The 23,843-nt window shown below is 40.7% G+C and overlaps 1 protein-coding gene across 16 annotated transcripts in view; it reads right to left on the bottom strand.

Moving 5' to 3' along the window:
- The window catches only part of SYNE1 (spectrin repeat containing nuclear envelope protein 1), a 558,323-nt gene that overhangs the window by 184,836 nt on the left and 349,644 nt on the right, over nucleotides 1–23,843 (bottom strand). For 15 of the 16 annotated variants that reach the window (XM_049903961.1, XM_049903971.1, XM_049903893.1 and 12 more), the window contains 6 exons: nucleotides 23,142–23,324; nucleotides 21,659–21,802; nucleotides 15,843–16,037; nucleotides 14,640–14,780; nucleotides 6,588–6,755; nucleotides 6,216–6,377 (listed from right to left, as the gene is read on the bottom strand). In XM_049903961.1, coding sequence (XP_049759918.1) covers nucleotides 6,216–6,377; nucleotides 6,588–6,755; nucleotides 14,640–14,780; nucleotides 15,843–16,037; nucleotides 21,659–21,802; nucleotides 23,142–23,324 — 993 coding nt within the window. The remainder of the gene's footprint in view (nucleotides 1–6,215; nucleotides 6,378–6,587; nucleotides 6,756–14,639; nucleotides 14,781–15,842; nucleotides 16,038–21,658; nucleotides 21,803–23,141; nucleotides 23,325–23,843) is intronic. The other variant, XM_049903918.1, reaches the window with a different exon arrangement.

The raw sequence follows: 23,843 nt of genomic DNA on the forward strand, positions 1-23,843 counted from the left end.
AAAACAATTTTTTTTTTTTTTGTATGGATATCCAGTTGACCCAGGACCATTTATTGAAAGGACCGTTTTTCACCCATCGTTTTGTGGTATAATCTTTGACATAGGTCAGTGTATATGGGAGTGATTCTGACCTCTAATTTTGTTCCATTGACCGACATGACTGTGCCAATAGCACACTAACTTAAGGTAACTGAAGTCGTACTTGCTATCTGAGAGGGTACATTCTTCAACTTTATCCATCTTCTTAAAGGTTGTCTTGGCTATTCTTGACTTTTGCATTTTCAGTATATATCTTTCTTACATTTGCAATATATTTTAGAGTTAGCTTGTCCATCTCTACCACAAAACTTGCTGGGATTTTTAAATGAGATTGCATTGAATTTATAGATTGATGCTATTTATTCGTAGACTATATATCCAAAATGCTTTTTGTCCACTAACTTGTTTTCTGCTATTAACAATCACACTTATGGTACTTGATTGCCATAGTATGAAATCCCCACAATTGGTTTGTTTTAAAGACTTCTCCAGGACAAGCGAGCCTGACCTCGCTGTCTTTTTTGCACTGATCCTTCTGCAAGAGCAAGCAGCGCCCCCTCCTGGTTTCATACCATGCTCACTCTCAGTCTCTCCTCCGTACTCTTCCTCAGGCTTTTCCATTTATAAAGCCTCCTACATACTCCTGTTGTCAATCCAAATCTTCAAACCATTTGTCTTCCTAAGGACCTTGCTAAACCTCCTTTTATCCACTTTCTACCACTTCCATCCGCAATCACATTTCTGTTTTCTGGACAATATATTAGTAATCACGCCACCGCTAAAGCAGGCTTTTACCTCATATATTAACTGAAAGGAAATCCTGGTGGCGTAGTGCTTAAGTGCTACAGCTGCTAATCAAAGGGTCAGCAGTTCGAATCTGCCAGGCGCTCCTTGGAAACTCTATGGGGCAGTTCTACTCCATCCTATAGGGTCGCTATGAGTTGGAATCGACTCGATGGCACTGGGTTCTGGGTGGGTATTAACTTAAAGGCTTGTCTATCTCAACCAAAATAAATTCTAAGTCTCTCTCTCACTAAATATTTCTCACAGCACAGAGCAGTGCACATAGTAGGTGTTCAAGGCATCTAGAAAAATGGAATTAATTCAAATTTAGGATAGACAAAACTTATATCTGAATTATTATGGAACAACTGGAAAAAAAAAAGCCTCTTCATTTAACCAGGTGTCTAGTGAGGTTACCAACATCTATTTCAAACTCAGAATGTTCTAAAATAGCTCTCTGAATGTTCAGCATTAAGTAAGGAAGGAATTAGGAATTCTAGAACTGTTAGTTTTGATCCTGTTAGAGGCAGACCTCTCTCCTGGTGCTTCTGTTTACTCTGAAAGAAGGGTGCATGTTTTTGGAGCGATGCTATTTTATTTAACTTTACGATCCAGCAGTCAAGTTTAATGGGTATGAGGTTTTCTTCTGGGGTGATGAGAACGCTTTGGAGCAAGATAGAGGTGGTGGCTACAGCCCTACTCTTACCCACTACGCCACCGGGGTTCCCACACAACACTGTGGAATGTACTAAATGCCAATGAATTGTTTATTTTAAAATGGTTGATTTTATGTTCTGTGAATTTCACGTAAATAAAACAAACAAACAAAAAGATGCAACAGTTAAACATGTCTTTACGTCCCCAGTACAAGAGCCTGAGTACAAGAGCTGGTGACCCAGACCTCCCCACAATATCTGAATCAAAAGTAATGAGAGGAGAAGAAATGCCACGTCTTTGGGTTTCTGAGTTGTGCTTTTGAAAAGGGCGCATGTACAACATGTATGTGGTTTAATGACATACCCTGTCTCTAAAATAACTCACTGTTTAAAAACAAGGGCAAAACGTACAGCTCATGTTTGGTTCAGCACCAAAGGTAAATAATGTTACTGTGATGCTCAGAATATCTAAATCAACACACTTCTTTCCAAACTCTATTTAATTTGACTTGTTATATATATAAAAAATAAAAAACAAAACCTCAGAGCTCCACCTACTATCTACTACTGAGCTTAGTGTGGCAAAGTCAACAAATACCCCCAAAGCACCAAGTGTTGCCATCGAGTCGATTCTGACTCATAGAGCCCCTACAGGACAGAGTAGAACTGCCCTGTAGGGTTCCCAAATCTTTATGCAAGCAGACTGCCACATCTTTCTCCCGCTGAATGGCTGGTGGGTTCAAAGTGCCGACATTCCAGTTAGCAGCCAAGCGCTTTAGCCACTGCACCACCAGAGCGCCTTCTAAAGCATTAAAACCCATTGCTGTTGAGTCAATTTCGACTCATAGCAACCCTACAGGACAGGGTAGAACTCCCCCATATGGTTTCCAAGGAGTGCTTGCTGGATATGAACTGCCAACCTTTTGGTTAGCAGCTATAGCACTTCACCACTACGCCACCACGGTTTCCTCCATTAGTCGTTCAAAATAATGAAGGTCTCGATCCCAGAGTACTTAACACTCAGAACCACACTGACAAGTTAGCTTATGGGCTCCATGAAAGTCTTAAAAATTAGATCTAGAATACAAATTAGAAAGGGCACCAGAAAAGGCCCAGCATCTCACCCAAGTTCAGTAAATTTAGACAAGTGTTTGCAGGGAAAAACAAATGTATGAATTTGGTTAGCTCTTTAAAAAAAACATTAATACTTTTAAAAGAGTATTGGGAAAATACATGACAATCCAAGTGTCTCTACTGATTTTTAGGAAATATAAAAAGCATACTGGACTTCCTCGCCCTCACTCAGTTAAGATTTAGAAATAGTAACCCTATAATAGTGCTTGGGATTTTTTTACAGTACCATTCCCAAAGCTAAGAACAAATTTAGGTATCTGCAATACCATTCAGCTTTTCACGTGAACAGCTCTGCCCCAGATCTTTTTGGGACTTCGGCATTTTCAGCAGAAATTAGCAAAAGTGGGTCACAGGAAAATGGTAGCTTTTTGAAGATAAGGCAAATGATCTTGAATTATATACATGATTTATTATTGAATTATCCATCACTTTTCTCCCTCTCATTATAGTGTTGACATAATTGTGAAGCCTTGATGATGGGTCCGCATCGCTGAATGAGATATACCTCCTCTGTGTAAGGGGGGCTCAGCATTTCCACACCCCACTCAGACAGGGAGAAAAAGGGGTCCCATGTTTGGCCTCAATTACAAGAAAAGTCATAGATGCATTTCTAATTTGTACTACTTAGGATTAACTGGCAACTTTGAATTTTCACCATTACACCCCTTGAACAAAATCATAATTTTGTCCTACATTCAGTGTATTGATTTTCATCCTAATGATTAAGAGACAGGGTCATGGTTGGGAGCTGGTTTGCCTTTTTGAGTTAGGAACTCTGTGTGTCAGGGCCAGCCACCGGAACTTTTTTCCTGAAGTTCCTAAATCCTGTGGGGCCCAGTGAAGGGTCATTGGGAGCTGTGGACAGCCACCTAAGCCACAAGGATGATGACCCTTGAACAGAGGAGGAGGTGGCTGAAGGCAGAGAGTCAGACGACACAGGCCCTCTCCTGGAACACTGGCTCCTGATAGCCTGAGTGTGTGACTCAGAGTCACTCCAGTCCAGCCTGGAGGTAATTTATACTGTGTTTCTTTTGGATGCTTGTAGGACATGGCCCCTTTAGGGACAGCCCCACCAAAGCTGGCCTGAGGAGCTGTATCAACTGTGGGAAGTTCTCCCGCTGCTCCAGAAGTGAATCACAGGTGCAAGGGGGAAGCCAGACAGACAGACTGCAGGGTAGCCCCAGATGCATGCTGGGGCGATAGGGACAACTAGCCAGATGGGATGAGAACAATCCTGAACAATTAGAAAACTGCAGTCTTTGAAGAGGACTGTGAGTTCCTGAGGCTCTCTAGGGAGGAAGAGGTCTGGGCGCACAGTGGTGTAGGAAAAAAATGGGTGGAGCTCAGAGGAAGTCAGCATTGTCATAGTCACCCAAGTCTCTGACTTTGCCCATGACCAGTTTGGTTCAGGTAAACAAAACTAAAAAGAGCCAAACCAGTTGTCGTCGAGCAGATTCTGACTCCTGGCAACCCTGTATGTGTCAGAGTAGGACTGTGCTCCACCGGGTTTTCAGTGGCTAGATAGCCAAGCCTTTCTGTTGAGGTAGAAAGCCTCCGGGTAGACTCAAACCTCTAACATTTTCTTTAGCAGCTGAGCGCATTAACCGTTCTCACCACCACAGACTCCAGGTAAGCAAAGCTTAATCTAATTTCAGAGTGTCACGGCAGCCCCCTTCCCAAGCCAGGCTGATGATGGGTGACTTTGGGACAGCACAAAGAACTAAAGGAGGGAGCTGTACTAAAGCAAGACTTAAAAATAGATGATGTACATTTGATCTCTATCTTAAGAAGTTACAAGAGTGTCACAGACTTGAAACCACTATTTCTCAATCTGCTGCCTCTAGATAAAATGTTCGTATACTAACCCAAAAAACTAAGCTCGTTGCTGTAGAGTTGATTTCGACTCACAGTGACCCTACAGAACAGAGTAGAACTGCCTTCTAGGGTTCCCAAGGAGTGGCTGGTGGATTTGAACTGCTGACTTTTTGGTTAGTAGCTAAACTCTTAACCACTATGCCACCAGGGCTCCTTTGCTATACTAAGGGGCCTGATATTGCAAAAGAATGCAATTTCATCCCAGACTACCCATTGCTGTCGCGTCAACTCCAACTCACAGGAATCCTATACGTCAGAGTAGGACTGCCCGGAGGGTTTCCAAGGAGCACCTGGTGGATTCAAACTGCCACCTTTCTGGTTACCAGCTGTAGCTCTTTACCACCATACCACCAGGGTTTCCAGACTACAGCATATGAAATGGGGATGTTATCCTGGGTTTCAAAATTACCAAGATGCAAATTAGAGGAAAGACAAACTATAGAGTATCATTCTTAAAGCTGATATTTTCCTTGTATTTTGTAGACACTTATCACATCATGCTTTCCTATCTCATAATTTGCATCTAAAATCATCTCTGCTTTAAGGGCAGTGAAACTATTCTACACGATACTGTAAGGGTGGATACATGTCGTTATGCATTTGTCAAAACCCATAGGGCTGTTCCACACTAAGAGTGAGCTCTACTGTAAATTATGGGTTTTGGTTATATAATAATGTACCAATACTTCTTATTAATTGTAACAAATGTATCACCAAATGCAAGATGTTAATTATAGGAGAAACGTGTGCAAGGGTGGGGAGGAGTATATGGGAACTCTGTATTTTCTGTACAATTTTCTGCCATCTTAAAACTTCTTTATCAAAATTTATTTAAAAAATATAAAATATATATCTTTCTTTTCCAGTGCCTTGTGCAGGCTTGCTTTATGTTTCTGGGTTGGGGTCGGGGGCAAGCAGTATAGCCCCCACATCATGGTAACTGAATATTTGGGTGAACTCATGCGTCAGTACCCTTAGACCTAATTACACCATTTAAATATGACTGTGAGATAATAGCACACTGAGAACACTGTTAAAGCATTAGCCAGATTTTAACACATGCACATGTCTTAGTATTCATTTTAAACTCATGCATTTTTTACATTATCCTTCTGAGTTAGGTTTGTTTCTCATGAGAGTAAAAAGTTGAAGCTTTGCACCGTTTCCATAACCCTTTTAAAATAATTCAAGTCAGGACAAACTGCAAGATTATAAGATGTTGTTAGTTGTGGTTGAGTCAGTTCCGACTCACGGCGACCCCACATGTACAGCCTCCTATTCTTTAACTGCTTCTTTGCCCACTGAAGTCTGAGACTTCATCTCTTACGTAATACTGGTGAGGTACCAGCGCACACTGGCTAAGTTTCTTAAAATGATACCCAGAGAAGGTAGCTTTGAGCTACATTTTAGTCTTATAACAAAATCAAAATAATTTGGCAACGATCAGGAAATATGCTTTGTGTAATAAAAGTTAAACAGCAACATCAATGCATGTAGCTATCTTTAATTAGAGTCAAGACTGAATTTCTGTCTTTTTCTCTTAGCTCTCTCCCAGAGCAGAGGCTGAAACAACCACCATTTGGAATCTTGCTTATTCTGTAAGAGCTGATATATTAAAAAAAAAAAAAAAGTCAGCTTGATCTCTGAAACACATGCCTGGCAGGGCAACCCGTCACAAGAATACACCTATTTAATCATGCAGGAAACTGAACTCATAGCTATTTTTACCTGATGTTCAGCCATCTGGCTTTCGGGACTCTTGCCAGGTTCTAGACACTCATTTAGCTTCATCTCAATGGCCTCCATTTTTGTGGAGATGGACTGAAGGGAATCCTGGTATTTTTGTTGGCGTTCCAAAGCTTCATAGAGTGTACGCTGCTTTTCACTGATCTAGACAAGAAAAGGGATATTGGCAAATGTTTCCCAGCCCCTTATCTTCCAGATTACAACATGTGTTTCCTCACTGCTTTACATCTGTGGCCCAACAGAGGATATTCAGCCGAGGGCTGAATGTGTAAACTCTATGCATGGATTTCCTAAGAGAACAACTAAGGTAACTGATGGGGGTGGGCTCAAAAAGTCCACGTTGTAAGGACTTACCACATTCTTTAAGGTTTCCCAAGACCGCTGCAAATCATCCAGGTTAGCCGTAGTGTGGGGCTCCAGTCCTGGCTCACAGAGCTCCCGGGATGACTGTGCGCTGGGGTGAATCCTCGCTGCCTCGGTCTGCAACCTCTCAGCAGATAAGGCTTGGTAATAAGCAATGTCCTGTGAGTGCAAAGCACAGCGCTACATTCAAAAGGAAGGTGGAGTCTACACTAACGTGCCTGGCTAGTATTTGTCAGGTAGAGAAAAGATTAAAATCAGCATCTTTCACTGGGGGCTGCAAACTTGGACAATTGGTAAATTCTTGTGAGAAGAAGAATGAAAGATTAATCACCATATCAAAAAACATATTATGATTGCTTTAGAATTTAGTATAGAATAACAACCAACAGTTTTTCCAATATTTTGTGTTGCCAACATTCATTATTTTCTATTTTGAGAAACAGAAATACAGAGGATTTAAATGGTACCCTTATATTTAAGGACTGATTAGGTGGCATAGCGTACAACTGAAACCAGTCGCCACTGAGTCGATTCCGACTTACGGCAATCCCATGTGTGTCAGAGTAGAACTGTACTCCACAGGGTTTTATTTATTATTTGCAATTTTTTTTTTAATTTAATTTTGTTGTTGTTGTTGAGAATATACACATCAAAGCATACACCGATTCAACCGTTCCTACCTGTACAGTTCAGTGACATTGATCACGCTCTTTGAGTTGTGCGGCCATTCTCACCCTCCTTTGCTGAGGTGTTCCTCCCACATTAACATAAACTCACTGCCCCCCAAGGTTCCTATCTAGTCTTTCAAGTTCTATTGCCAATTTGATCACATATAGATAGTTCTGAAAAGAGGCTAATGCTCAAGGCAGACATTTTTTACTAGGTAAGCTAAATTACTGGTGGTGTTAGAAGATTTCAGGGGATATTTTCTATTTATCCATAGGGTTTTAAGTGGCTAATTTTTTGAAAGCAGATCTCCAGGCCTTTCTTCTGAGGAGACTCTGGGTGGACTTGAACTGCTAACCTTTTGGCTAGCAGTCAAGGGCATTAACCATTTGCAGCACCCAGGGACTCCAATAGCAAAAAAGAAGATCCTAATTATGTATTTCCTAAGATATTGTTTAATGTATTGATCAAAGGTTTGAATAATTTTTAAAAGTACTTTTAAAAAGTTCTTGATTTAAACAAAATTAAATCTATAGAAAATCATTTTTCAGTTAGTCAGTCTTTACACTTCATCATTATTCACAGAAATTAATTTACTTATTTTAATACTAGGTAAGGGAAAACGTATTGGGGGAAGTTAAAACTACTCTAAGAAAGACAGAAACAAAAAAAAGGTTTCCTTCTATTCAACTCCGGGGAGTAAAAGAAATCATCAAAGTGTATGATGAAAAATCGTGCTTTTCAGTTATTCTTATCTCTTGTGTTATATGGAATGTTACATTTTTTATAGTACTGATAAAATCTACTGTATTGTCATATAATTCATTTGTTTTCAGTTGTTTATATGGTTACCTCTCTGTATCTCAACAGTAATTGAATTGGAAGTAATATTTATAATCCAGAAATTGCTACCATAAAGATCACTCATTTTGCAGTTGTGCTCTTGAAGGTAATTATACTAATTTGAAATACTTGAGGTTTATTGAAAATAGTGTTTTGGTAAGAAGTATGAAAAAAAAGCCCCAAACACAAAATATTAAAGAGGAAAGGGAAGGCCCTTAGTGTGAAGAATTGTCTGAGAAACTCATGTAATGGCAGGAAGGGGCCTGGTGTTTTGGGGTTTGTGAGGGGGCAGAAGCAGGGTGCTAGAGTGGAATGAGCTCCCACTGGGAATCCGAACACCTAAGATTCTCCTTGAAATTCTCCTCCCAAGTAGCTATATAATTCGAGCAAGTCACATACAGCCTGTGTATCAGTTTCCTCATCTGTACAATACTGGGTTGTTTTGAGAATTTAATAAAATAATAATGTGAGTGGCTAAGACACTATCTATTCATTTTTTGCCGTCGTCATTACTGAGGTTTCTAGATAAGTCCTCAACATTTATTGATGACACTGGAACATGGAAAAATGTGTTCGTCTTCACTCCCAACCCTGTCACCCTCTTGAGTGGATTTCCTTGGTATTCTCAAAGCCTCGATCATCTCATATCTATTGACCTCACATCTATTCCACTTTAGCCTTCCACAGCCTGTTGTCACTGAATTGATCCACCCCATGTGGATATCTAGTTATGTCTAAACTTACTTAAACCCCCTCTCACCAACATCTTTCTTCTCCTTGCCCCTTTTAACCTTTGCTTCACACACCTGGAAAACCTCAACCATGATTCACTCCACCCTAACTTTCCAGAGCGACCTGTAGGCACACATCCACATACACGGACACACACCCACCATCAAAGCCATCAAGGAGCTATTCCTGCAACTTCTCAAATTTCCAAAAGTCTGTCTATATCCAGACTCACCCATATCTCATCATACCTGCCAGCTTCCTTGCTTCAGGATAACCCTGCTACCTACTCCCAGAGTCCCATCCATTTGCTTTTACAAAGACCTTGGTCCATTAATATTTTCTCCCTTCCCCTCTCTATTGATTTTCTCCTCATCACATAAAGTATTTTCCATCTGAAAACACCTACACACACTCTTTCTTTTCTTAATTTTTTTTGAAAGATATCACATATTAGAAAATCCCACAAATCACATGTGTACAATGCAACGGGTCCTCACGAAGTGAATGAATACACCTGCACACCCCCCTTAATCATTTCTTTCTTTTCTCCCTTTTACATTGTAATCCGACTTCTGCAAAGAGTAGCTGACAGTGAATGTTTTTCCACTTTCTCACTTCCATTCCACTTCTAAATCCACACTTGGACTTCTCGCCTCTGACGCCACTGAAATTTCTCTTACCGTAGTCATCAGTGTCTTCTTTTGCACGAAATGGAATGATTACTTTTCAGCCCTCCCCTTACTTGACCACTCAGCAGCATTCGATACCACTGACCATCCCTCTTTTGAAACACTTGCCCTTTAATCTCGCTGTTCTCCTCCCATCTCTCTAGTCATTCAAGCTCTCTCTCTTGTAGTTTGCTTTTCCATTCATTCCTTCTTTAAACACTGGTATATATATAAGCTCCAGACTCACCTCGCTGGTCACACACATCTATCCCACAGGCCCTTTCAAACTCAACATTTCCAAAGGGAATATAAACCAAAAAACCAAACCCATTGCTGTCAAGTCATAGTGACCCTATAGGACAGAGTAGAACTGCCCCGTAAGGTTTCCGAGGAGTGGCTAGTGGATTTGAACTGCCAACCTTTTGGCTATCAGCCATAGCTCTTAACCACTGCGCCACCATTGGATGAGAAATTGATTTAGGAGAATCAATGATAAAATGGAACTACCCACCGAAGCTATAAACTTACTTAGCCTCTATTTCTTCTCTCTGTTACCACCCACTGCTTTAATAAGGATAACTGATGCACTCAACACTCTATTGATGTGATCCCCTTAATACCTCTGTGATTTCTTTCCTCTCCATTCCCTTTAAGCAGCCTTGGTTCAGGTTCTCATTACAGCTACAACTTCAAACCCAAAGCTTGCAAATCAGCAGCCTGTGGGCTACCTCTAACCTGCACACATTTGCTTGGCTTAAACAGTGCTTTAAATTTTAAAAAATTCTCATTATTAAGATAGGGAGATTTCATACAAATTCAGATTATCATGTCTCTTGAAAATGAGAAAGTCTGGTCATGGCACTGGCCAACAGGTCTACATGCCAATAATGACTCTGACAGAGGAGAGGCTGCCACATTTCTGAGGAGCAGGTGCCTTCTGTCCCCATGTGACCCGTTTCACTCATTTACATCACCAGCATGGACCAGGATGAGAGTTTGCAACTTCAGTACCTAACTAGCTTCACTGCTCTGAATTTTCCTCTTCCAATCCCCTGCCCACATTGATCCAGAACGAGCTGTCCTAAATCTCAGTTCTGAATATGGCTGCTAGTTAAATTTCCTCAATAGGTAACTATTAGCTTCTGGATAAAATGCCATTTGTCTTGCGTGGCACTCATAATGTGGCTCCTGCATGCCTCTCAGCCTCATTGCCTCCTTTCCTTCTATTCCAGTTATACTGATACTATTTGCAGTAGCTTGGGTGGGCCATCTTTCTTCCTGCCTCCACGCCTTCCTGCATGTGGTTCCTTTTGCTTGGAGATCTTCATCCCATACCACCCCACTGCACTCCAATGGGCTAACCTGTACACCTCCCTTAAAACTAAAGGTTGCCATCGTTGGCCCAGCCTGAGCCCCAGCCTGGTCAAGGTGCTTATTCTACGTCCTCCCACAGTACCATTTTCCTGTTCTCACGCCAGACTGTGAGCTCGTTTACGACTGACACAGTGCCTTTAATCGTTGATCCTGAGCACATTCCAGTGTTTGGCAAATAACAAGTAGGCACACACCTGTTCACAATGAACAATACCTGTAAAACACTTCTGTAAACTCTAACATTTTATATTCAGTGAAGGTAATACTATGGCAGTCCACAAGAGAAAACAGAAAGTTGCTTTGCATATTGTAAAAATTATAAAGTAAATACACTATTATACATCACCCCCACGTGTCTGTCAGTTTGTCGTACTGTGGGGGCTTGTGTGTTGCGATGCTGGAATCAAGAAGTTCCCCAAAGGAGTAAGAATAATGCAAATTTGTTTAAAAGTATCTTTTAATTAAATTTTAAAAAACTGGTTCTTTTATTTCATGTGCATGTGCGTGTGTGCGTGTATGCGTGTGTGCTTCATGCCTATGACACAGGAATGACAACTCCTAGTTTCTCAAAAAGACTTGAAAATGTATCAATTTTTGTAGACAAATTATTTGGATCTACTTGAGGACCAGAAACCCTGGTGGCGTAGTGGTTAAGTGCTATGGCTGCTAACCAAAGGGTCAGCAGTTCGAATCCGCCAGGCACTCCTTGGAAACTCTATGGGGCAGTTCTACATTGTCCTATAGGGTCGCTATGAGTCGGAATCACCTCGACGGCACTGGGTTTAGTTTTGTTTTGGGTACTTGAGGACTCTATTTCACATATTCAATACAGTAAGTAGCTACTAAATAAAGGAAACATTTGGCACGGTGAATCATCATTAGAAATACGTCTCTCACTGGTTACGTGCCTAAATTATGAGAGGTGTTACCCACTAGATTCCCAGGGAAATATATTGGGAAACCAGTAGCTACAATGTGCTTAACATTTTCCAGTCTAAAACGGACTATCAGGATTGACTTCACATTTCATTTTCACAATTGTGTGAATTAGGAAGCATTTGTTTCCTATTTACAAATGAGTGACTGAGGGACTTTCCAGGTGCACTCAGCTGCGAAGGAGAAGAGTGGGCCCCACAGTCTGAGCTTTGAACTTACCCATGACATACAGCCCTTCTCAAACCTCTCCTCCTCTCAACTCTTCCATGGAGTCTAAGTCTCAACGTGTCTCTAAGTGGGTCAAGAAGGCAGCACCAAATTCTGGGGATGCCTCCTTCTGTCCACCCCCATGGAAGCGAAACTGTTGTTACATCTTGGCGAATAGAGACAGGGCACCAACAGTGAGTGGGCTCTGTGGATTATATAATACGCATCTACTTACAGAAGGAGCAACCACGAAACCCTTGTGGGCAGCTGTGGTTTTATAAGGCAGTTCTATTCAGCTGTTCCTTGACACACAGCAGCTGAGCTGTGTTCATGCTACACAGTGTTTTGAGTTTGAAAACGGGAATTTAAGGGGACTCTTAACATCCTCCTCAATTTCAACAGAAATTCGGTAAATGCAATGCATTACTGGTCATACCGTACTTTTTTTTTTTTTTAATTTCCCCCTCACTTATATTACTGATAGAATAAAATGCGGCTGTAATGATGGGGCCGGTTTATTTGAGCAACACTAAGCATTATACATTTCCTTTTTAACAGCTTCCTCTAAATAAAGCTGTCTGATTTAATCTGAAGACTTTTTTTTTTTTTTTTTCCTGATACGCTGGATTAAATATAAGTATGTTAGGGTAACAACGTGATTTAATTAATGTTTTCCTGTGACTGGGCGGGCGGGGGGGGGGGGCGGTGGCTGTCAAAATGGGATTAAAACAAAGCACAATCTCACTCATAATTTTAGGATTTGATTGTGCTTTAAAGTAATAATAATAAAAATGTTTGCACATTTTATCACTTACAGAGAACTTTCACGTGTACATTGAAATACATTTTATAATAAGGAGCACTGAAACTCATGGTTTTAGAAAAGATAAATCCATTCCATAGTATGGGTCTCAAGATCCATATTTATTATTCAACTTGAAATGTTTAAGACTACTAAATATCATATATAGGATAAGTTTTTAAACAGCTGCCTGTATGCCTATAGCCAAGTTTCTCTAATAACATCTCTGAGCACAGGGAAGAACATAGTGTCAAAGAATGAGTAATATGTATTTTTAAAATCAGAATTTGGAGAAGAGCTTCCCAAATGCCCCAGAGTTCCCTGAACTTCTCCTTTTTTTTTTCAATTTTAATTTCCTCTCATTGCTTTGTTATTACTTGTTTCATGTCCACTTTTCCCTCTAGACTCTAAAGTCTTTTCTTACAGGGGCCACACTTGTCCTGCTCTGCTCTCTGTTGTGTTATTCTCTGCTGCACCCAGTTCTCAACACAATGCTTTGTGTCAAGCAAGTGTTCAGTGTGTATTGGATGAATGGAAGAATTGATAACTTCCCTAACACTGCACGTTTTCACCAAAAGAGAACTGCTTTACCTAATAATTACATGAATTTTATTTTCCTTTTTTTGTTGTTGTTTATTTTTGTTTTCTCTTTATCACAGCAATTGTGTTTTGAATGCATCTGCTTTTAAGATAAAAACAATACAATTGATTCATATTACGGCTTATAGAACACTTGCTGATGTAGGGTGCTTCTTCCACGTTAATGCATCTCAGTTTCTTTGGGTTCTTGCATACTTTGACAGTAACTTAATTTTTACATGTATTTTTAGTTGTTTCGGCTTTTTAAAAAGTACTATTTAATATGCATTTTTGGGAATAAAAAAGGTTATTGTCAAAGCATCTTTTTTTATTTCTATCCAATATGTTTCACAAAAACTTTGATTAAACTAATTAGTATAATCAATATTTAATATAAGCTAAAAGGCACCTCATAGCATAGGGCATTATCACCATTTTATAGGAAATGATATTTAAAATTGTTGAAAGATAAGTGAGAAATCCCAAATCTGCCTAGGCATTCTGGTATATATATGGGCAGACATCCCTTAAATTGGCTCCCAATTAGTAAAGAAAGACAAAACATGATATGGTGATCAGAACTTTTCCATCTTCAAAATATGAGCTGTTGATTGTCAAAAAACTATGCTCAAATATGTTAAAGTAACAATGAATCATGGTGTTTTACAATGGGGATGCAAACATTTCATTTTCTGTTAGGATGCAGTACTCCATTGCAGATGGCTGTTAGGAACTAAAGTCATAACACCTAAAAACAGGCCCTGCTACGGCTATACTTTCCATGACCTAATTTTTGCTCAAGGAGTCCTGATGGCTCAGTGGTTAAGTGCTCGGCTGATAACTGAAAGGTCAGCAGTTCAAATCCACCAGCTGCGCTGGAGGAGAAGGATGTGGCAGGAGAAGGATGTGGCAGTCTGCTTCCGTAAAGATTACAGCCTTGGAAACCCTATGGAGCAGTTTTACTCTGTCCTATAGGGTTGCTATGAGTCAGAATCAACTCAACGGCAATGGGTTTAATTTTTGCTCATCTCTTTTTGAGGAGCCAAGGAGAGCCAGTCAATGGTCTTACACGACAGTCGTAGTTTGTGCAGTTACACAGCTACACCACCTAATGGTATGTCCCTGGAACCAAATGCAACCAAGCCTAAGATTCACAGCCACAGGCTAACAAGGGCAGAAAATGGAGTCCTGCATCCTTCCAGACAGCATAGCTGGGGTGTGCCAAGGGAGAGGTACCTGGTTGACAGAAGCATCTGCATTAGCCACAGGTGAAGGGGAGCGACAGGCAGGTGGAGAGGAAATCTCACTGTTGGTTCCCTCCTCCCCAGACTCCTCAGTGACAGGTGACAGCAAAGTATGACAGCGACCTGCAGTCATCTGCCACATACAATGTAAGCCCAAAGGACAGGAAAACCAGTTAGCTATGTCAACAAAAGACCTGGTCAGGCACAGGTTAAAACACAACTCATTATATAACAAAGTTTAGAATTACTGAGACCCCAATTTTTCAGATTAATTCTGCGTTAGTATTTAAAAGTTTTTGTCCTCAAATGAATACAACACTAGCGATCATTTGCACAACAAATAGGGGTGGGAGGTACCTATTATTTTACAGAGTTTTGCTATTTATTAAATATTTTTTTAATGCATTTTGTTCATGTCTATAAATAACTTGAAAGCACAGATTCTAGAAATAAGGAAGGGGTCTGTGAAATAAAGCTCGGTCTTTTGTGGACATCTCAGTTTCCAAAAATCCTAGGGAAATAAAGGCACTCAAAGTAACATATTTCCAGGTATGGTTATATATTACCTGAGGCACAGCATATATGTGCAAAATATATGGCGCCGGTAAACACCGTAGTTACCAAAATAATCAATGCATTTCCCATGCAACGTGCATGGGAAAATAATGGTGCAGGAGAGAAATTGGTGGAACTTACTCATTTTAATCCAAAGCAGAACATTATTTTTCTAGTAACAGCTTTTCTTCTACGTTTTCTTAAACACTTACACAACAGAACACATGCACATATCCAGTTCCCTGGTATTTCAGCTTAGAAAACACAAATAAATCTATGTACCAGGATTCTCCCAATCCCCCGGGAAACTAGAAAAATGTGTGAAGAGATTTCCTGTAAAGTTTAGAGCCTCTCTGTGTTGTTACTAAATTAGAAATAAACACTGGACAGCCCTTTGACATGCTAACGAATTCAGCAATCTCAAGCAAATAGCTCATTTCAATCGCCACTGTTTATAGTGTGGAAGATTGGCCTTGGCCCAAATGTCGTCAAACAGAGTTTATGGGAAACTATTCCTCAGTGGGAATCTGCAACATCCCAGGCTGATCCCTAAAATAAGCCAAGGAGAGGGGACCAGGAAACAGATGCCTGGTGCAGCGGGAGAGCGCGCCCCAGGGGGACGGTCCTGACAGATTCTTACCATGACCACAGAGGGGTGGGCCGAAGGCGCGGGGAGGAGCTCCCCGTCTAGGTCCTCGGTCCCTTCCGCCAGCCCTTCTACCTCGGTCACCGTCAGCAGCATAGTGGCGTGCTTGGCTTTCATGGTCAGCATCTTGCACTTGGAATTCAGAGAGGCGATCTGCTCTTGGTAGTCCTTGATTTTCTGAGCCAGCTCCTGCGGAAACATATTTTTCCCCGGGGTGTCAGAGCAGCATCAAAAGGAAACAGAACTAGTAGCATTCATCTTCCTGGGCCGACAAGCTCCCGGGGCCAGCCAATGAAATCACAGGGCCGTGCCAGGCACAGCAGCAGCAGCCGCCTAGAGGCAGGATGTGGACTGTGGACGTGAGCGCGTCTGCCTGCATCTCGCAGCGAGCCAAACCACAGCGCCCAGGGCTGGGCAAGGCCACAGGAAAGTGCTCTGTGCGCTACGTTTGGGAACAAAGACAGAGAGAATGTGATGCTGATAAACTTTTCTAATTGTTAGCGAGCCTCCAGATGGATTCTTGAACTTAACACTAAGAACTGGCTCCTTTCTTTAAAATGCCTAAAGAATCTGAAATTTGCCAGATGGTTCATGCCAGGGAAATGAGGTCATGTGATGAGTTAAACTACAAAAATGCAACGCTCAGCTCTTATCAGACTGAAATAGAGAAAACAGACGTTTATTATAGACCAGGTCATAGGGTAAACTGCCTATCATATCCTGTGACCACAGAGAGTTGATTTTTTGTTGGTTTTTGTTGTTGTTGCTGTTTGTTTTAGATAAGCTAAATAGTACATGAAACCAAAAATCAAATCCACTCTTGTCGAATTCATTCCAACTCATAGCAACCCTATAGGACACAGCAGAACTGCCCCACAGAGTTTCCAAGGCTATCAATCTTTGCAGAAACAGACTGCCACATCTTTCCCCTGCAGAGTGGCTGGTGGGTTTGAACTGCTGAACTGCTTAACCACTGTCCTACCAGGCTCCTTAAACCCACAGCTGTCGAGTTGATTCTGGCTGATATCAACCCCATAGGGTTTCCAAGGCTAGAAATCTTTACAGAAGCTGACTACCACATGTTTCTCCTGCGAAGCCACTGGTGGTTTTGAACTGCTGACCTTTCGCTTAGGAGTCCATTGCTTTAACCACTGCACCACCAGGATTCCAAATAGTACATAAAAAACTCGTTGCTGTGGAGTCAATTCCAACACATAGCGATCCTACAGTACACAGGGAAACTTACATTTTTTTACTGCAATTTCCCCCAGATAAAATTCTTCACGTTCATAAAAATTTTGCTTATATACTCCATTGTCTCAATTGTTTCTGATGCCTCAAACCAGAGCCTTCAATTTGAAGTTAAGTTCAAATTTAATGGCCTTTAAGTTCATTTGCTATTAAAAAAAAAATGTTTTCAGAGACAGAGGTTTTAAAATTTTTACCAAGACCTTATTTAAAATATATTCTGGACAGCACATAGCTCTGAAGAAGATAACCATGGATACACTTAGGAATACAGTAATTCTAAAATACCGAAGTTACACTTTTCTTGCTTAAAATATATATACCTTAAAGAAATAAAAATGCATATCCCAAAATATCAATCCTAGAAGTAGTTTATAATTACTGTTTTCTATAAAAAAAAAAAATTTTATTGCTTATACTTGGCTCCTATGCTTGAAAAGCTGTTATGTAGTGTTTATAAAGAACACATTTAGTTACAAAATCATGACATGTCAATGCCCTTAAAATAATGTGTGCGTGTACGTATACACAAAGACATACACAAACATATATGTATATAGACACATACGCACACATATGATATTTAGTTGTTGCTCTCGTTTTGTTTGTTCTTCCTTCCCAACCAAAATGGATAGGTGGAGAGAAAGCAGTCCAGCAGAAGTCAGCCAGCAGCCTGTCTTCTGATTTCTAATGTAGTATAAGAATTTTTGTAAAACAGACTTTAAAACTATAACCATTGGGTTAGAAAATCATTGTTCCTTTACCTTCTGGGGCTACAGACAATTAAACTTAACAGGGTTTTTGTCATAGTGATTGAATAGCTACTTACTACATCTACCCTGGAAAGCCTGGTAGCGTAGTGGTTAAATGCTGTGGCCGCTAACCAAAACGTTGGCGGTTTGAACCCACCAGGTGCTCCTTGGAAACTCTATGGGCAGCTCTACTGTGCCGTAAAGGGTCTCTATGCGTCACAATCCACTCGACAGCAATGGGGTATGGGGGTTACTACATCTAGCCTAAAAAAAAAAAAAAAAAAATTTTTTTTTTTTAGCCTAGACCCCCCAAAAAACAGATGCCATCAAGTACCAAAATCAGCTGTCTCTGAGTTAACTTTGACTCATGGAGACCCCATGTTTATGAGAGTAGAATTGTGTTCCATAGTTTTCAATGGCTGATTTTTTGAAATAGATTGCCAGATCATTTCTTCCGAGGTGCCTCCAGGTGGATCTGACCTCCTAACTTTTTGCTTAGCAGCCAAGTGCTTAATTGTTTGTGTCACCCAGGAGCCCAGAGTTACTCAATAAATGATATTCATTATAATTCCTTAACAGAGTTCCATGTTTTCATGGGACAAGCCACGGAGCTTTCTACAGTGTTTTTCCCTCCCATCGGGTAGATTTGAGGGATCTTTGTGAAGTGGACAGAATTTGTCTTAGCTTTGGACCCTTGGTGCCCAACAGGACGATCTGTGCCCAACACTGGTACACTGCACAGGTGTCCGCATGCTGACAGCAAGCACCTTGTTGCTTAAACTTGACTTTTTAACTTGTGCGTAAAACTCACCTGCGTTATTTACTAAAAAAGCAATTCTTGGTCACCACGTCCAGAGATTTTGGCTTACTAGCTTTAAGAGAAGCTGTGGTGAGTAGTCAGCCCATGTGACTCCCTTTAAGAAACAGTGTCCTGAGATTTTCTTCAGTATAAAATCAACCTATTCTACACGGTAGATACAAGCCGGAACTGACTCGATGACAACAGGTAAAATAAAAAATAAGTGCTTTTACTCTTGCGGGCTGGTTGTTAACTTTGTGGACAAATCCAGGAATATAAAATGGAGAACTGATGGGTTAATGTGTTATCTATTCTCAAAAAAAATAAGGAGTCTCTGGGTGGTATAATTCTTCTTACCATAAACCAAAACAAAAACCAAACCCATTGCCATTGGGTCGATTCCAACTCATAGCAACTCTGTAGGAGAGAACAGAACTGCCCCATAGGGTTTCCAAGGAGCGGCTGGTGGACTCAAACTACTGAACTTTTGGTTAGCAGCTGTAGCTCTTAACCACTGTGTTACCAGGGACTATATTGGCTTTTTCCATGTTCTGCTTTCCTTCCTGTTTGTTTTAGGTATGCAACGAAATCTCACACAGGACTGCATCATTACTTATATAAACCAAACCCATTGCTGTCAAGTCAATTCCGATTCATAGCGACCCTATAGGACAGAGTAGCATTGCCCCATAGAGTTTCCAAGGAGCACCTGGAGGATTCGAACTGCCAACCTCTTGGTTAGCAGCTGTAGCACTTAGCCACTACGTCAGCAAGGTTTCCATTTATATAAAAATGTGTCCTAAATCACACTGCAAAACAAATGTTTAATATTTATAATTATGAGGAGAAAATGTGACAAAATGATCAGGCCACTGAACTAGTACCCAGGAAGATATATTTTATTTCTGAGGCTGATACAGAACTCTCTATGACCTTGGACAAGCCCTTTACATTCTTGGAACTTTGTTTTTTTTGTCTATGCAATGAGGTAACCCAAGTGGTTTCTGCTACAGCAGAAAAATCATGGAAGCTGGAGTCAGTGATACTGGGTTTCAGTCTGGTTTCTATTCATTACTAGATTTGCGTGCTCAGGAAGTCACTATGAAAAATCAGCTTCTCAGTTTTCTAATCAGCAAAATGGCGATAGTAAAGTAATACTAACAAGCAAACAAACCTAACAGATCCCTACCTTTTCACAGTTATGAAGGATGATGTAGAACTATAAATTATGTTTAAAAAAATACTTCAGTAATGGTAACTGTTCTTTTTTCTATACACGATGAAAAAACGTTTTCCGTATCGATGAACTCTGTAGTAAATTTTGGATCTTAGGAAGTAGGACTAAAAATACTTTCAAAATAAATATGTAATATATAGTCCAATGTAAGAGTTTACATTAACGGTTCCAAACTTAATAGTTGCTATACATGATATCTGCAGTTGTAGGAGTAAATGCGGGTATGATATTTGTTTACATTATTTTGTAAATCATCTATAACCCATTGCCATCAAGTTGATTCTGACTCATAGCAACTCTCCAGGGCAAAATGGAACTGCCCTATAGGGTTTCCAAGGAGCAGCTGGTGGATTCAAACGTCCAACCTTTGCTTAGCAGCCTGAGCTCTTAACCACTGCGCCACCAGGGCTCCAAGTCACCTATAAATGTAAGCAATTAATGTGTTGGATGTGTCAAGAAAGTTACGAGCTGTATTTGGAGCAGGTGGTGGTGGTGAGATTGTCCATCCTTAAAATGCAAAACTTTGATCTTCTGAAAGCGCCACTATAATATTTGGTTTGGAAGGAATAGTTTGTTGGTCTTATGATAGGGTTAAGATGGAGTAGATGAAAGGATAAACTAGACCTGGTGGTGCAATGGTTAATAGTTGAGTGCTTAACCATTGCGCCACTAGGTCTAGGGAGGCCTTACTGCTCTGCACAAAGGATGCAGGTTAACCAAAAGGTTGGCAGTTCAAACTCACCTAGACGCTCTGCGGGAGAAGGGTCTGATGACCTGCTCCTGTAGAAAATTACAGCCTAGAAAACCCTATGGGGCAGTTCTACTCTGTCACATGGGTTCTTGGGAGTCAGAATGGGCTCAACAGCATCTAACAACAACACCAGCTACTCAGTCACTTACCAAAATTCATGATGCTATGAACCTGTCCCCCAAGAGAAAGAGTGACCTCTATAGAAACCGACAGGTCAGGATAGGAAACTAACTGCAGAGCATGGATGGGCTCAAACGCTCCAGGCCTGTCTGAGGCTGCGCCTGTAGAAGAGCTGGCAAACCCTAAGGTCATAAGGATGCCAAAGGAACAAGGAAGAGGAGTGTTTGAAAATGGGGGATTTACTACTGCGCCCAATATGGAAATTTGCCAAATAAACAACATGGATGATTCTCTGATTTTGGTGGAAGGAGCTGAAATAATGATTGATATTTGAAAGAGCAAAGGATATTCCTTGTTTTTTAAGAAGGCAATCAATGTAGCGAGACTTTGATCATTGCTGCTTCTTGTGGGCTTTAAACACAGGGATTAAAGTGAGTTTTAACACATGAACTGTGACAATTCCAGGTGCAGGAGATAGTGAGTGGGTCCTGGTTGAGAGACATCACTTGTAAAGAGGTTGCAGGGTCAAAGAGAAGACTCACATTAATATGTCTTGGACAAACCAAAAAACACCCGTTGTCATTGAGCCGATTCCAACTCATAGCGAACCTACAGGACAGAGTAGAAGTGCCCCATAGAGTTTCCAAGGAGCACCTGGTGGATTTGAACTGCTGACTTTTGGTTAGCAGCCATGGATATTAACAACTATGCCACCAGGGTTTCCGCGTCTTCAAAAGGACCAGCAAAAATAGCCCTGAAAATGCAAAGACCGCCAAAAAGCTGAACACATGACATGCTGGAAGGATAAGGAAAGCCTTTCTTTGTCATCCACCAGAAACTAATCCCATATTCTAGTCCAGCCAACTTCCTGCCCCTCGCATGCTGCCTGCATTCGTGTCTTACCTCGTGCCGAGAAATCTGGGCTTGCAGCTCCTGGATGTTACTGGTGGCCACCGGCTTGTCCTCAATCTCTCTATGAGCTCCTTCAATTAGCTGTTGGAGGTGCTTCATTTCTTGCTCGTACTGTTCATACTGCACTACAGCCTCCTTTAAAAAAAAAACACACACATGGCCGCCTTTTTACCTTAATAACTCTACATGACCCTGTGCCGCTGTCTGCAAAAGTCTAGTTAACTCCCATTTACCTGTGTGCCTAGGGAATAAACAAATAATGGGTAAAATCTCTAGATGGTTCTAATCCTTATCTTAGATATCTGAGAACCTTTTACCTAAAACATTTTACCAAAATTACCAATGAAATCAAAATAGGTAAGTGGTTAGAATCCACTGTCTTCTCCTTGCTCGTATCAGCCTGGAGATGGCAATATAATGGTCAGAAGGTAGGAAGCAGTATGAAAAACAGCATGAATTTATTTTTCCATCTCAGAAATCCTGAATATATATATCAGGCTCTGGACTAAGTATCACAGTTGGGGATAAAAACTGAATTATGCATAACTTCTCCTTGTGCGTTTACTATCTAAAACTACAAGATAACGCAAGGAGCGAGGGTAGTTGACTAAATGGGCCACTGGCAATTTAATGAAGGCTATTTATGGATTTTTTTTTGGATAAAGCAGATACATATTAGTTTAAAGGAGATATGAGGTAGATAATGTAATTTTTTTTTTTTTTTTTACAAATGAATATTCCCTTATTAGGTCAACATACAAAGAGTGAAACACTTATGTGCACTTCTTAGGCAAGAAATTGCATTTAGTGCTTCAAAAGCTGAAAAATGACAAACATTCTGTAATATATAGTAATGTTAAACTCATACAGCGAGATTCTAGGTGAAACTTCATCTCATGTATTTTGGACAAGTTATCAGGAGGGACCAGTCCCTGGAGAAGGACATCATGCTTGGTAAAACAGAGGGTCAGCAAAAAAAAAGAAAGACCCTCAATGAGACGGACTGACACAGTGGCTGCAACAGTGGGCTCAAGCATAACAATGATTGTGAGGATGGTGCAGGGCCAGGCAGTGTTTTGTTCTGTTGTACATAGTGTCGCTCTGAGTCAGAACCGACTCAAAGGCACCTAACAACAACAAAATGATTCTCAGGATACTAAGAAGAGATAAAAATATATGGTGTATATAAAATTAACCTTTATAAGTTATTCTTTGCAAAAGATATCACTACAAGATAGCTTTCACCAAAGGATATTTTTAATAGAGCTTTCCCCAGGCGTTGGTGGGTGATCCAGATGACAGCATGTTAATCTCCTTCTTTTCTATAACCACAACAATCTGTCAAATTTAACACTGCAGATGTGTTTGGATGGGTGAGCCCACACGATGCTGCTAAAAGAAGCTCGTGACTCATTCGGTCTTGCTCTGCCGGCAGGGGGACTGTTGCAGGCCCTCGGGGCACAGCTGCACCTGCCTGCATGATGTTGCATTGCTGGATGGCTGCATGCTGCAACCGGCTGGCCTCGTCCTGCAGGAGCAGAGCCGCGTGGCAGAGCGCCAGGCTGGTCACCACATCCTCGGGGACCCGGAGCGCGCTTTGGCACATCTGCACAGCTTGGACCTTTGGCTTTAGCGACTCCATCTCTGACAACAAATGCTGAAAGTACGATGTCAAATTTCAAAAATTCAATATCCCAATATAAGTTAAAATTGCATTTTAACATCCAAATATTTATATTATATTATATAAATTATGCAATTTACTGTACATAAAACTATACTCATGTGTAATTTAAAATATTTACTACTTCATAAGAGACATTTACTAAATTACAGCTATGTTATAAAACCAGTGCCATTGACTCAATTCTGAATCATGGCGACCCCATGCGTGCAGAGTAGAACCGCGTTCCACAGGGTTTCCAATGGCTATGGCCTTTCAGAAGCAGATCGCCAGGCCTTTTTTGGAGGCGCTTTTTTTTTCTGGGTCGGCTCTAATCAGGAACCTTTTTGTTAGTAGTTAAAAGCTTAACTGTTTGTACCACCCAGGGACTCCATGCACCTAAGTCAGAAACATATGCAATAAATTTTTTTTTTTTAAATACAGTAAGTGAATTTAGGAACTGTTTTTCAGAGCTATCCTCTTTTTAAAAATATAAACCTCCACCCATTTACC

This window comes from Elephas maximus, chromosome 1 (genome assembly GCF_024166365.1).
Source record: "Elephas maximus indicus isolate mEleMax1 chromosome 1, mEleMax1 primary haplotype, whole genome shotgun sequence".
Lineage (NCBI taxonomy): Eukaryota > Metazoa > Chordata > Mammalia > Proboscidea > Elephantidae > Elephas > Elephas maximus.